The sequence below is a fragment of the Ranitomeya imitator genome, chromosome 3, assembly GCF_032444005.1.
Source record: "Ranitomeya imitator isolate aRanImi1 chromosome 3, aRanImi1.pri, whole genome shotgun sequence".
Taxonomy (NCBI): domain Eukaryota; kingdom Metazoa; phylum Chordata; class Amphibia; order Anura; family Dendrobatidae; genus Ranitomeya; species Ranitomeya imitator.
The window spans coordinates 111,253,702-111,267,205 of NC_091284.1; the positions used below are offsets into that span (position 1 = coordinate 111,253,702).

Here is a 13,504-nt window from a genome sequence, read left to right on the forward strand (position 1 = left end):
AAGCCCAGGTTGCTTTTATAGCAGCCTTCAGCTCGTCTGCATTGTTGCGTCTGGTGTCTCTCGTCTTCCTCTTGACAATACCATGGGGCTAAGGTCAGGCAAGTTTGCTGGACAATCACGCACAGGGATACTGTTGTTTTTAAACCAGGTATTGGTACTTTTGGCAGTGTGGACAAGTGCCAAGTCCTGCTGGAGAATGGAATTTCCATTTCCAAAAAACTTGCCGGTAGAGAGAAGCATGAAGTGCTCTAAAATTTCCTGGTAGATGGCTGCGCTGACTTTGGTCTTGATAAAACACAGTAGACCTACACCAGCAGATGACATGGCTCCCAAACCATCACTGATTGTGGAAACTTCACACTAGACCTCAAGCAGCTTGGATTGTGGCCTCTCCACTCTTCCTCCACACTCTAGGACCTTGATTTCCAAATTAAATGCAACATTTACTTTCATCTGAAAACAACACCTAGGACCACTGAGCAACAGTCCAGTTCTTTTTCTCCTTGGCCCAGGTAAGAGGCTTCTGGCTTTGTCTATTGGTCATCAGAGACTTGACACAAGGAATGTGACACTTGTAGCCCATGTCCTGGATACGTCTGTGTGTGGTGGCTCTTGAAGCAATGACTCCAGCAGCAGTCCACTCCTTGTGAATCTCCCACAAATTTTTGAATGGACTCTTTTTAGCAATCCTTTTAAGACTGCGGTTATCTCGGTTGCTTGTGCACCTTTTTCTACCACACTTTTACCTTCCACTCAACTTTCCATTATTATACTTGGATGCAGCAGTCCGTGAACAGCCAGCTTCTCTAGCAATGACCTTTTGTGGCTTACCCTCCTTGTGGAGTGTGTCAATGACTGCCTTTTGGACATCTATCAAGTCAGCAGTCTTCCCCATGATTGTGGAGCCTACTGAAACAGACTAAGGGACCCTTTTAGATGCTTAGGAAGCCTTTATAGGTGTTTTTTTATTAATTGTTCTAATTTACTGAGATAATGACTTTTGGGTTTTCATTGGCTGTAATAAACACTTGAAATAGATCACTCTGTTTGTAATGACTATATAATATATGAGTTTCACTTTTTGTATTGAAGAACTGAAATAAATTAACTTTTTGATATTCTAATTTTATGAGAAGCACCTGTACTTGCTTAATACAATAAGTAATTAATCAAATTAACATAAAACTTATATACAAGCATTATACGTCTTCATGCTCATATTATTAAAGAGAACCTGACACCTGATACGGTACATATTGTCCAATATGTGGGCAGCATAAAACAGGCAATGGCTGTATGTACTCAGCCAGGTATGCTAAACTCTCAAATGCTGCAACGTTTCAAAGAAAAACATACTTGAAATGCCGCTGAGACCACAATGTAGACTAGTCGTACATAGCTTGGAATATGCTGCCCACGTTGGGAAAGTGTCAGCTGTCAGGTTCTCTTTCATACAAGTCTAAATGAATATGATAATTAATAGTGATGAGCGAGTGTGCTAGGATATCATGTTATCAGGCCATGCTCGGGTGTTATCCGAGTGTCTTCAGCGTGCTCAAGTAACATGTCCAAGTCCATGCGGCTGCATGATTCACAGCAGTTAGACAGCCACAACACATGCGGGGATTGGCAATTTGTTAGGCAATCCCTGCATGTGTTGTGCTGTCTAACAGCCGCGAATAATGCAGCTGCAGGGACCCGTACATATTACTCAAGCACGTCCGAGATACTCGGATAACACCCGTCCATGCTCAGAGAACACGTTTTATCATCACTAATAATCTAATATATAATTGCCTAGAATACTACTTCCTGCAATTTGTGCCAACTTCCTGTCCGGAGCTAATGTCCGGAGCTAATGTCCGGAGCTAATGTCCGGAGATAAGTGACGTCAACAGTGTCCAGTGTCTGATTGGTTGCTGCCTGCTGCGAGCGACCAATCAGAAACGTGCCGTACTGTGACACACTCCGCCCACCATTTTGGTGTGATTTTTGAATTTTTACCTCACAGCAAGTTTCTACTGCGTGGAGGCGGGCCCAGTGACGTTGCTCTTCAAGCTCCTGCCGAATTTCATAAAAAAAATGATAATACCATTTACCAAAACTATATATATTTAGTTGTGAAGTGGTTCAGTGACATTTTCACACCAATTTTGAACTTTTGTTTGGTGTTTTCTCCATATACTGCCTATTATTCACTGACTGTTATACTGAGAGACTGCCGTTTATTAACCTCTTCTTTGCCACATTGGGTATATTGCTCTATTATTTGCCACATAAGGACATTGTCCATTATTGCCCAGCAATTTCTTAAATAACAAGAATTGTCAAGAGCTGGTGAGTGCAGCCATTTTTTGTTCTTTCTTACTATTATTTATTAATTGTATTATTCTTACATTTGAATAAATAAAGTATATATGGATTCTAGACTCCCGATTCTTTAGAATCGGGCTGCCATCTAGTTACACATAAAAACATAAGCAGTGATGTCCACAATATACACATCAGAAAGGGCTAAAAGAGAACCTAGTGTACAAGTCAACTGAAGCTATACAATATTATGTCCCAAAAGTGAACTAAGTTTTTAGTGTTCTTTTTAAAGGGAACCTGCCATTCGATTCATTCTACCCAAACTACGGGCAGCACGATTCAGAGCCTGGTTTCGTGACTGCAACTAAATAGGTTTTTCTCTGAAGCTCTAGAACCCGATTGGGGACCAAACTAAGCCTTCTCTGAAACTTTCCGGGGTCTCAGAGAAGAACGTGCCTAATCGCCATAATGCAGCAAGGCTCTAATTCATGTTGCCGCATGGTTTGGGCAACATGAACATATAACAGGTTCCCTTTCAAGAATTGTTGGGTTACTAAATTTAGTTTTTATGGAATTGATATTTTTCGTAATCATTTTATGTGTTGACAGGTTCCCTTTAAAGAATTGTTGGGTTTCTAAATGTAGTTTTTATGGATTTGCTATCTTTAGTAATTATTTTATGTGATTTTTTTTAGAATTAACTCAGGACCTTGAAACAAAAGAAGTGGAAAACTTTCAGCAAGGTTTGTAACACTTTTTCTATAAGTCTGTCTCTCATTCTCTCTTGTCCCTCTCACTGTATCATAAAGAAAAGATGGAAATGCTGCCTCCATCATACTCGCTTTGTCAGTATCATACAGGTACCATATTACTCATCAGTGCAAAGTATGAGATCTGATTTGGCTAGGTGAGAGACCCCAGTCCAGAGCCTCTCACCTAGCCAAATCAGTTCTCATACTTTGCACTGAGGAGGGCCAACAGCCCGAATCACTGTGTCTGCAAATTGAGATTCTGATTTGGCTTTTATCCTGTCATATTGCACGACTCGTTAAAGGGTTCATTGTGACTTGTAGGATCGCGGCTTCCAACAGGTGGCGCTATAGAGCTCAAGTTCTCTTTCTCTCCGAAAAGGCAATTTACATATTACATTTCCCAGAGGACCTTTGCACAGCGAATAAGCCTCCTTACCTTGGCATGCCAGAGACGGAATGTCACTCTCCACAAGAGAGATATTTATTCTGGTGGTATGAGAGGAGGGTTAATGTGACGGTGTGTGATGGTGTAGGGCAGTAAAAGAATAAAGTGTACCTATTATCTCACATTAGACTGGAGGTGCTCACTGCATTCAGATATTACACAGTCTATACAAGCTATATCTTATATTAGAAGTCACAAGACACAAGGAAAAAACCAACATCTGCAAAAATTCCGTCTGCCCACCACATAAGTCCACAGGAAAAAGGTTTGGAATACTATTAAATGCTTTTATGCAATAGTTATTACTAGAGATATACAAATCTGTGAAGTTTCTCCTTAAAATTATCTTTCATTAAAGCAAATTTCCTCCATAAAACAACATGATCTGCAATGTATAATGCTGTATTACAACATCTCAACCTCCCTTGTCTCATACAGCAGGAAATGGCGCGCTAATGGGAACATTTCTAGTAGTTGTTCTACTAGAGAGCAAAATAAATTATACTGAAAAAATTGTGATTTTTTTTTAATGATTCTAAAAGTTGAATTATCACTCAGAACAGAAAAGTATTTTTATTTCTTTACTACCTTAGGGAATTTGGCACCAAATGTACTCTTCTCAATCTCAGGGCATTATAAAATAGGGACAGAGATCCTAATTCCAGATTTAGGTCACTTATTGGGCTGCTTGCTGTAGTTTGGATAATGTCACTGTTTTATATGCCGATTTTTCAATGATAATATATAAACCCACAGTCTACCTACACTGTGCATAGGAAGAAAGTGGTCAATCAAGTGTGTGTGTGGGGGGTCTGGATAGCCAGAACTCCTAAATATTGAGGACTACATAGCAGAAGATTACCAGTCAGGGCGCTTACAGCAGATAAAACAGTGTTGTATCTAAACTACAGCAACAAACCCAGTATGTGACACATCAGGGGCTCTTACCCTACATTATGCTGCTTTCAAATAGGGCAGAATAACCTGGCGACAGGTTAATGATTAACCATTTATATAACATGTTGATGATTACTTTGCCCAATACATTTTTATTGAGTGTTTTCCTGGTAATTACCAGTGCATCATTATTAGACTCCAGACATTCACTGGTGCTCAGCAACAAAAAAAGGCCAGTCTCAAATGTCCAGATTTTTCTGGTACGTGAAGAAACGGTCCCGGAGTTATCCGTGTCCGTATGTCAGTGTGTGCACGTAGGCCATCCGTGTGTTGTCTGTGTGTCCGTTTTTCTCGTCCGTGTGCTGTCTGTGTCTGTGTTTGTTTTAATTTTAACCCTATGACTTTAAAAAAGCACACGGACAGCACACGGACAGCACATGGACAGCACACAGACGGCATCCATGTGCGGTACGTGTTTACATGCACCCATTGACTTTAATGGGTCCGTGTGATCCGTGCGCTCCCATGAACACTGACATGTCTCCGTGTTTGGCACACGGACACACGGTCTGTGAAAACACGCTGACATGTGCTCTATAACCCTATATGTAACCCCTTTCTCATGTACAGCACCATGGAATTAATGGTGCTATATAAATTAATAATAATAATAATAATGTGCAGAGACACATTTATTTTAATGTGTCTACGTGAGTCAGTGTCTCAGGTACATGAGGAAACGGTCACCTCACGTACCGGAGCCACTGACGTGTGAAACCGGCCTTAGTTCAATAAGTTATCTGTGAGTAGCTGAATTATAGCAACAACCCCAAATCACTATAACATTCTTTCTTTAGTATACACGCTATTAAAAACAGCTAAAAAAGAGTTAATACACAGCTGATATGTGAACAACTGACGTTTGGCAGTAGCCGGTGCTGCTTCTTCCTGCTTCCTGGGAACCATCCCCCAAGACAGTGCTTTTTTATGTAATTGGAGGATTATGCACACATCTTCATTACATAATTAAAAACAGGCAATAAGTACCGGTATGTCGGATATAGCAGCAATAAAAAAGAACACAAAGACATTCAAAAATGCTCATATCCAATTACAAAAACCTGCTTAAATCATTGTGTTCATTCATCCCTAACTGGCCAAATGCATCCTTATAAATAGTCCAATGACCTTCTCTTTGTAATAGGAGGTTATGTTTATGTATAGAGACTATACTCCTCGTCACTCCTTCAGGGTACGCTCAGACTAGCGTATAATACAGCCGAGCGCTAACTGATGTTTTACTGGATAGCACTCGGCCCAGTGTTATACTATGGGGCAGTATAGGTCTGTGATTCTTTTCTCATTCCGATTCAGCATGAGAAAACAATTGCAGCGTGCTGTGAGTGGTCCACAAATACAAGTCTATGGGTACAAGTGTAACATCGGACTGCACTCAGATGTCATCCGAGTGCAGTCTGACATCCGAGGACAAAGACAATGGAGAAGATGGAGAAATTAAGTTCTTCTTCTCCACACCTGTGCTGCGTTCTCTCATGCAAGAGAATTGGATCATAGTAAACGGACACTCGGCTATTAACATAATCAGCCCAATTTTCTTGCATGAGAGATTATACGGCAGTGTGAGTGAGCCCTCAATCCCTGCATAAGACAGAGTCAAAGGGTTACTCACATGTGCTCCTGGAAATATTTTACCAATGTAGGGCATCCTCTTACTAAAGGTCACACATGTTCCTTTATCCTTTTACACAAAGGACAGGTCATCTTGCCTATGTCCAAAAGGGCAGAAAGCCACATGAACATGATCCATTTAACATGTTATAAAATCATGAACCTGATGACATACTAAGCCCGTATCCAGTATTTTTGCCTTTTCATTCATGAAATACAGAAGCAACTAACGCAGTTATTGTTACCCACTGGAACAGTGTTCTCCAACCATGACCTTCTTGTTTCTCCTAAAATACAGGTCCTTCTCAAAAAATTAGCATATAGTGTTAAATTTCATTATTTACCATAATGTAATGATTACAATTAAACTTTCATATATTATAGATTCATTATCCACCAACTGAAATTTGTCAGGTCTTTTATTGTTTTAATACTGATGATTTTGGCATACAACTCCTGATAACCCAAAAAAACTGTCTCAATAAATTAGCATACTTCACCCATCCAATCAAATAAAAGTGTTTTTTAATAACAAACAAAAAAACCATCAAATAATAATGTTCAGTTATGCACTCAATACTTGGTCGGGAATCCTTTGGCAGAAATGACTGCTTCAATGCGGCGTGGCATGGAGGCAATCAGCCTGTGACACTGCTGAGATGTTATGGAGGCCCAGGATGCTTCAATAGCGGCCTTAAGCTCATCCAGAGTGTTGGGTCTTGCGTCTCTCAACTTTCTCTTCACAATATCCCACAGATTCTCTATGGGGTTCAGGTCAGGAGAGTTGGCAGGCCAATTGAGCACAGTAATACCATGGTCAGTAAACCATTTACCAGTGGTTTTGGCACTGTGAGCAGGTGCCAGGTCGTGCTGAAAAATGAAATCTTCATCTCCATAAAGCATTTCAGCCGATGGAAGCATGAAGTGCTCCAAAATCTCCTGATAGCTAGCTGCATTGACCCTGCCCTTGATGAAACACAGTGGACCAACACCAGCAGCTGACATGGCACCCCACACCATCACTGACTGTGGGTACTTGACACTGGACTTCAGGCATTTTGGCATTTCCTTCTCCCCAGTCTTCCTCCAGACTCTGGCACCTTGATTTCCGAATGACATGCAAAATTTGCTTTCATCAGAAAAAAGTACTTGGGGCCACTTAGCAACAGTCCAGTGCTGCTTCTCTGTAGCCCAGGTCAGGCGCCTCTGCCGCTGTTTATGGTTCAAAAGTGGCTTTACCTGGGGAATGCGGCACCTGTAGCCCATTTCCTGCACACGCCTGTGCACGGTGGCTCTGGATGTTTCCACACCAGACTCAGTCCACTGCTTCCTCAGGTTCCCCAAGGTCTGGAATCGGTCCTTCTCCACAATCTTCCTCAGGGTCCGGTCTCCTCTTCTCGTTGTACAGCGTTTTCTGCCACATTGTTTCCTTCCAACAGACTTACCATTGAGGTGCCTTGATACAGCACTCTGGGAACAGCCTATTTCTTGAGAAATTTCTTTCTGGGTCTTACCCTCTTGCTTGAGGGTGTCAATGATGGCCTTCTTGACATCTGTCAGGTCGCTAGTCTTACCCATGATGGGGGTTTTGAGTAATGAACCAGGCAGGGAGTTTCTAAAAGCCTCAGGTATCTTTTGCATGTGTTTAGAGTTAATTAGTTGATTCAGAAGATTAGGGTAATAGGTCGTTTAGAGAACCTTTTCTTGATATGCTAATTTATTGAGACAGGTTTTTTGGGTTATCAGGAGTTGTATGCCAAAATCATCAGTATTAAAACAATAAAAGACCTGACAAATTTCAGTTGGTGGATAATGAATCTATAATATATGAAAGTTTAATTGTAATCATTACATTATGGTAAATAATGAAATTTAACACTATATGCTAATTTTTTGAGAAGGACCTGTATACCGTATATTGGGCTTTCACTCTGCTCATTCTGCTAAAAGGGTATCAGCTTCAATTGTGCACCAATTCTTATCTATGACCTCTTCTTTCTTTCATAGATCTATGTTGAAAATACAATACAAATCTTCTTGATTGTTCTCTTCCTATTTTCTTTTCTTTGCTTGACCAAGCACAATACATTAACTCAATTAATTTTGCAGGATACCCCTTTTCACTTAGCCTAATCTTTAATTCTGCAGCTTGGATTACAATTATCTTATCTGAAATACTTATCCTGCACAGACTCAAAAACTGACTATAGGGCGATGCTCTTTTTATATGTATGTATTGGTAGCTACCATAATGAAGCAATGCATTTCCCAATATAGACTCCCTAAAGATGTTGCTTATCAATCCTTTTTCTTTCGTCTACCATAAAATGGAGAAACTCAGTTTTATGATCAATTGTGAATTTGACCTATTTCGCAAATGAGAAAGAATCACCGTTCACTAGATAGCCAATGTATCTGTAGAAAAGTTTCAATTTGGATTTTTTTTTAAAAGATTGTTCACGAAATATACACAATCCTCCTTAAAAGCTGCCAGGAACGGGATGGAAATCATCGGAGTGACCAGCGTCCCCATCGCTGTCCCTGACAGCTGCTGAAATCATTGTTGATTAAATTGAAGCGCATTATGGGAGAGAATGAACTTAAGGTCATCACATAGAAAATCTTACATTGATCATCCTTATCAGTTCTATCCAGGAATCTTTTAACCAGTGCTACCTTTCTATTAATCAATGGGAGCATCGACAGGGATTCTTGGGGTTCAATTCAGTTTCGGTGCCTAGATTGGTTCCTGACACCACAATTGTTCCTTTGTATCTTATAGGTGCTAATGATTTTTTGCAAATGATTGAGTCCTTCAAATAACAGTAAGGCTATGACTTAGCCAGAATAGTGGTGGAAAGTCTCCACATTTGAATCCTGCAAGGGCAAGGGGTACAGATGATTCTATAATAGAACTACGCGCTGTCGCACTCACTTTACTCGGAAAAATTGCTGTAACTTCTAAGAGCACAACCAAGGCAGAAAATTGTGCCAGGAGAAAATGTAATAACGAAAAAATTACTATAAGAGTATACTTTATTAAATACATATACGAAAGCAGTTATATGCAAATAATTCGGACAATGCAGACAAGAGGTGAGATTAATAGGTGAGCAGTTGTGGGAATCCCAATAGTAAATGGAGAACACAATTAAATAAAACATTTAATATAATTACTGTAAAGGGAACCTATCAGGTCCCCCTCGCCCTCCAACTCAGCAGCGTTCGCTTATTTATGAGTAAATTCCCCGCATAACCATCCCTGTATAACATTTTTCTGTAAAAATGAGGTTTATAAAAAGCATTTACATTCTCCCCGTTTCCTATGCTAACCAGGACTTCGACTAGTCGATGGGGCATTAGTTGTGTCAGACTAGTCAGCCCTCTTTCCATGTCATCATGCCCCTGTGGACGTGATAATATAATTTGCAGGAGCTGTCGTCATCACCAGCTCCCGCAAATCTCGCGCAAGCGCGCCACACATTTTGGAAGCGTCACTGCACCTCTGCAGCCAAGTAGAATATATACTGTATATATATGATTTTCTTATGACTGCACCATTTTCCAGTGTATAAGACAAGGGAGGTTGAAATGTTGTAATACAGCCTTATACACTGAAGATTACGTCATCTTATGATTTGGCTTAATGAAATAAACTTTTAAGGATAATTTCCACTGATTTGTGGAGCGCCCCCATGGGGCCGTGGGGTATTCGGTACCAGGTCCTGCAGTTCACAGGGGGATGTCACGGTGGCTGACCCGGTCCGTGGCCCTGCGACATCCATGTAAAATGGAAAGGTCTTTAAAGGGATAGAGTTTGTGTTCGTGACGCCACCTGTGGTATTCGGTCAGAGTGACCGACCCTGCTTAAGGGGTCCGCTGGGGTGATGTTATGACAGCTAGATGGTATGCCTCCCACAGGTGAAGTATGTCCCCAGGGCTGTGTAGATGGTGGATGGTGAATGGCGCAGAGAAGAACGAAGACACAAGGTTGCAGTCTCTTTACCTGTACTGAAGACTTCAGCATCCAGAGTCCATGGCACCAGATCACAGGGCAGGCAGAGTCCGACCAGTTTGGAGGCAAGTCCAGAGTCCCCTTGTCCAGGTGGAAATCAATAGCCTTCCTTCGCGCTGTAGTAGTGTAGTCCCTTACTGCCTATGGCTTCACATAAGGGTCTCACAGATGCGATGTTTCGCTCTCTCTCTGTCCCCCATATAGGATAGGACAAAACCCGTATGACTGGTGGCTTGAGGCTGTTTATAGGGACTCTATCACGCCCCAGCCTCTGTGGGGTGCCACCCTGCCTCCTGGGTATAGGTGTGGACAGGTAACCTGCAATTAGCTGTCCTGACGGTCTCTAGAGGAAAGCATAAAGGTCCTTACTCCCTCGGTGTTCCGGGTACCGGGCTTCTGCGCCTCAGAAGGAGGCAGCCTGTGTAGGGCTGGTCCCCTTCTGGTATCCTCTCCTTTGCTTTGGTTTCCTTGCACACTCGCTGCACTACAGTTCTGCCTTCTGAATGTCTCTTTCTGGGAGCTGCAGCTCTGAGGGCATGCACAGCTCCTTGGATCCTCTGTCTACCTCAGACTACTGTCTGGAACGTTCTAACAGAACTCCTGTCTGGAGCTCTGCCAGGGACTCACTAACTTTCCCTACAGACTACCAGTTTCATATATGTGGGGAGTGACCTAATAAATAGGAGCAGGAGCTCCCCCTGGTGGTCTGGAGTGTGAAATGTGTTGCACTGCAGACACGGTGTTTTGGGCTGTTGGCCCCCGTCAGTGCTAGGTGAGAGGCTCTGGACTGGGGTCTAAGGGAGTTTAAGTCCTCTTTTTCTCAGAAGAGGCAATTTGCATATTATATTTCTCAGAGGAGCATTGCACGGCAAATAAGCCTCCTTACCTTGACAAGCCAGAGATGGTATGTCACTCTCCATAAGGAGAAACGATACCCCTTAGACCCCAGTCCAGAGCCTCTCACCTAGCCAAATCAGTTCTCATGCTTCGCACTGACGAGGGTCAACAGCCCGAAACACCGTGTCTGCGAATTGAGATATTGATTTGGCTTTTATCCTAAGTTATATTGCACGACTCATTAAAGGGTTGATTGTGACTTGTAGGATTGCTACTTCCAACAGGTGGCGCTATAGAGTTTAAGTCCTCTTTTTCTCAGAAGAGGCAATTTGCATGTGATACCTGGATGCAGTTATCCTTCTTTGCCTCCAAACGTAGTATCACTCTCCCTGAGAGGAAAGCAATACCACTGCGACGACCAGGACCCTGGGACCCCGTATTTGCATATCTCTAATAACAATTTAAATATTAACTATTTAAATATAAAACTTTAATAGTATTCCAAACATTTTCCAAATAGACATGTGGTGGGCAGACAGTAATTTAAACTTTTTCTACGTGTAGCATCCACTAAGGAGCTTCTGATAATAGAAAATGTAATATAGATAAGATGCTAACATTCAGTATGAAGGAAGCTGTGAAATCAGTAGTAAGCATCTTCTGTCTAAGATAAAATAATAGCATTGTACTTGGCACTCGACGAAAGGTGCAAATTATTGTGCTTTATTTACACTTGCAATCCATAGTTTAATGCATAACGTTTCGATCAGATCCCTGAACTTTATCAGATGCACGGATTGCTTTTAGACAAGGTTGAAAAGAATGTAAACCATATGCTGAGGGAATAGGGAGTCACTGCTGGAGAAGGGAAGCTCCAATCAGATAAGATTGCCTGCTGGTGCGAAACGACAGTTACCCACATGGCAGATGTTAAATTATGTTTTTTCAAGTTGTTTTTAAACATGTGCAGTAAGGAAACAATATTTTACTTACCAGTGATTGCTGCTGTATTTCTGCTACTTGAAGATAAAGTGATTAATAGTTCATTGCTTTATGCTTGCTAGTATATTCATGAGTAGGGTTGAGCGACTTTTACTTTTTTAGGGTCGAGTCGGGTTTTGCGAAACCCGACTATCTCTAAAGTCGAGTCGAGTGAAATCGGCCGATTATGGCGAAAAGTCGGGGATCGACCGAAACACGAAACCCAATGCAAAGTCAATGGGAATTTTTTATTTTTGTTTTATTTTTTTATTTTCTCTCCCTCTCCCTCTCCCTCTCTCTCTCTCTCTCTCTCTCTCCTCCGTCCCTGAACAGAAAAGCTGGTGTTACACATTGCAAATCTCTACTGCGCACAATCGACAAGATGACGATAGGCGTCCACGCCCCTAAGACCTATGTCATCACTCTGCCCACGCTCCTTCATTGGCTGAAAAAATGGCACCAAGCGCGTCATACGAAACGCGACTTTGGCGCGAAAGTCGCGTATCGCATGGCCGACCCCACACTAGGATCGGGTCGGGTTTCATGAAACCCGACTTTGCCAAAAGTCGGCGACTTTTGAAAATGAACGATCCGTTTCGCTCAACCCTATTCATGAGACCATTTAGAAATGGTATTATGTAACCCACTGAAATTCAGTGAAATATTAATGTGCCTATATTTGTTCGTACTGCAAACTATTCCGTAAGAATAAACACAGCAGCGTAAAACAGAAAACTCTCTTTTCTTTCCATTATATATGGCCGCTGTCATCCACAGTGCAGATTTTGAGCACCTAATATCTTTTCAGGTCAGGAACTTGTCCTTTAGGATATGTTTACAAGTTGCGAAGCCCGTACTGATTTTCCATCCTGATTTGAGGACAGAAATTCCACAGTGTATTAAAAATAAAAGCAGATTAGATTTTACTGAATCTCATCTTTAGGGCTCATACTCATCTGCGAGAAAAATGGACAAGAGCAAACGTGCAATCCGATAAAAAATCGGATTGCACTCTGACCAATGATCATCTATGAGTCCCTGCTTATCTGCAATTTTTTTTCTCAGATCAGACTGAGACAAAATATCACAGCATGCTGCGATTGCCCTAGTATATCAGATGATACTCGCCAATGCAAGTCAATGGGTGTGATTAAAAAAAAAAATCGGATCATGAGTGTGCCATCCGATTTTTACACACCAATGTCCTTGAAAATCCGACATTTCATCTGCCGCGTACAGTAAAATTTGTGTCAGAAGAGATTTTTGTGGAGATCCCTCACGCAGCTGAATTGTTGAAAGACGTCAGTCCGAGATTGAGTTTAATAAATATATGTAAGGGCTGTTCATACCAGAACAGGACACAGAACACTCTGTCCTGTTCTGGTATTAATGGCGCTTACAGATATGAAGAAGTACTTGTAACTTCGAAACACGTAGAATACTAGGACTGATCCAACAAACAGGCTCTCCATGCATCTGCTGTGACAGTGACAAAGCTGCGACACATGCAGCTGTGGCGCCGATGAGCTGACTGGCCGGCGCGATCCAGGAAGCCGAGTACCCTCTGCAGCTTATTCG

The 13,504-nt window shown here is 41.7% G+C and overlaps 1 protein-coding gene across 1 annotated transcript in view; it reads left to right on the forward strand.

Moving 5' to 3' along the window:
* Positions 1-13,504, forward strand: part of CCDC92B (coiled-coil domain containing 92B) — a 121,240-nt gene that overhangs the window by 78,522 nt on the left and 29,214 nt on the right. Inside the window, exon 3 of the mRNA XM_069761276.1 lies at positions 3,006-3,053. Coding sequence (XP_069617377.1) covers positions 3,006-3,053 — 48 coding nt within the window. The remainder of the gene's footprint in view (positions 1-3,005; positions 3,054-13,504) is intronic.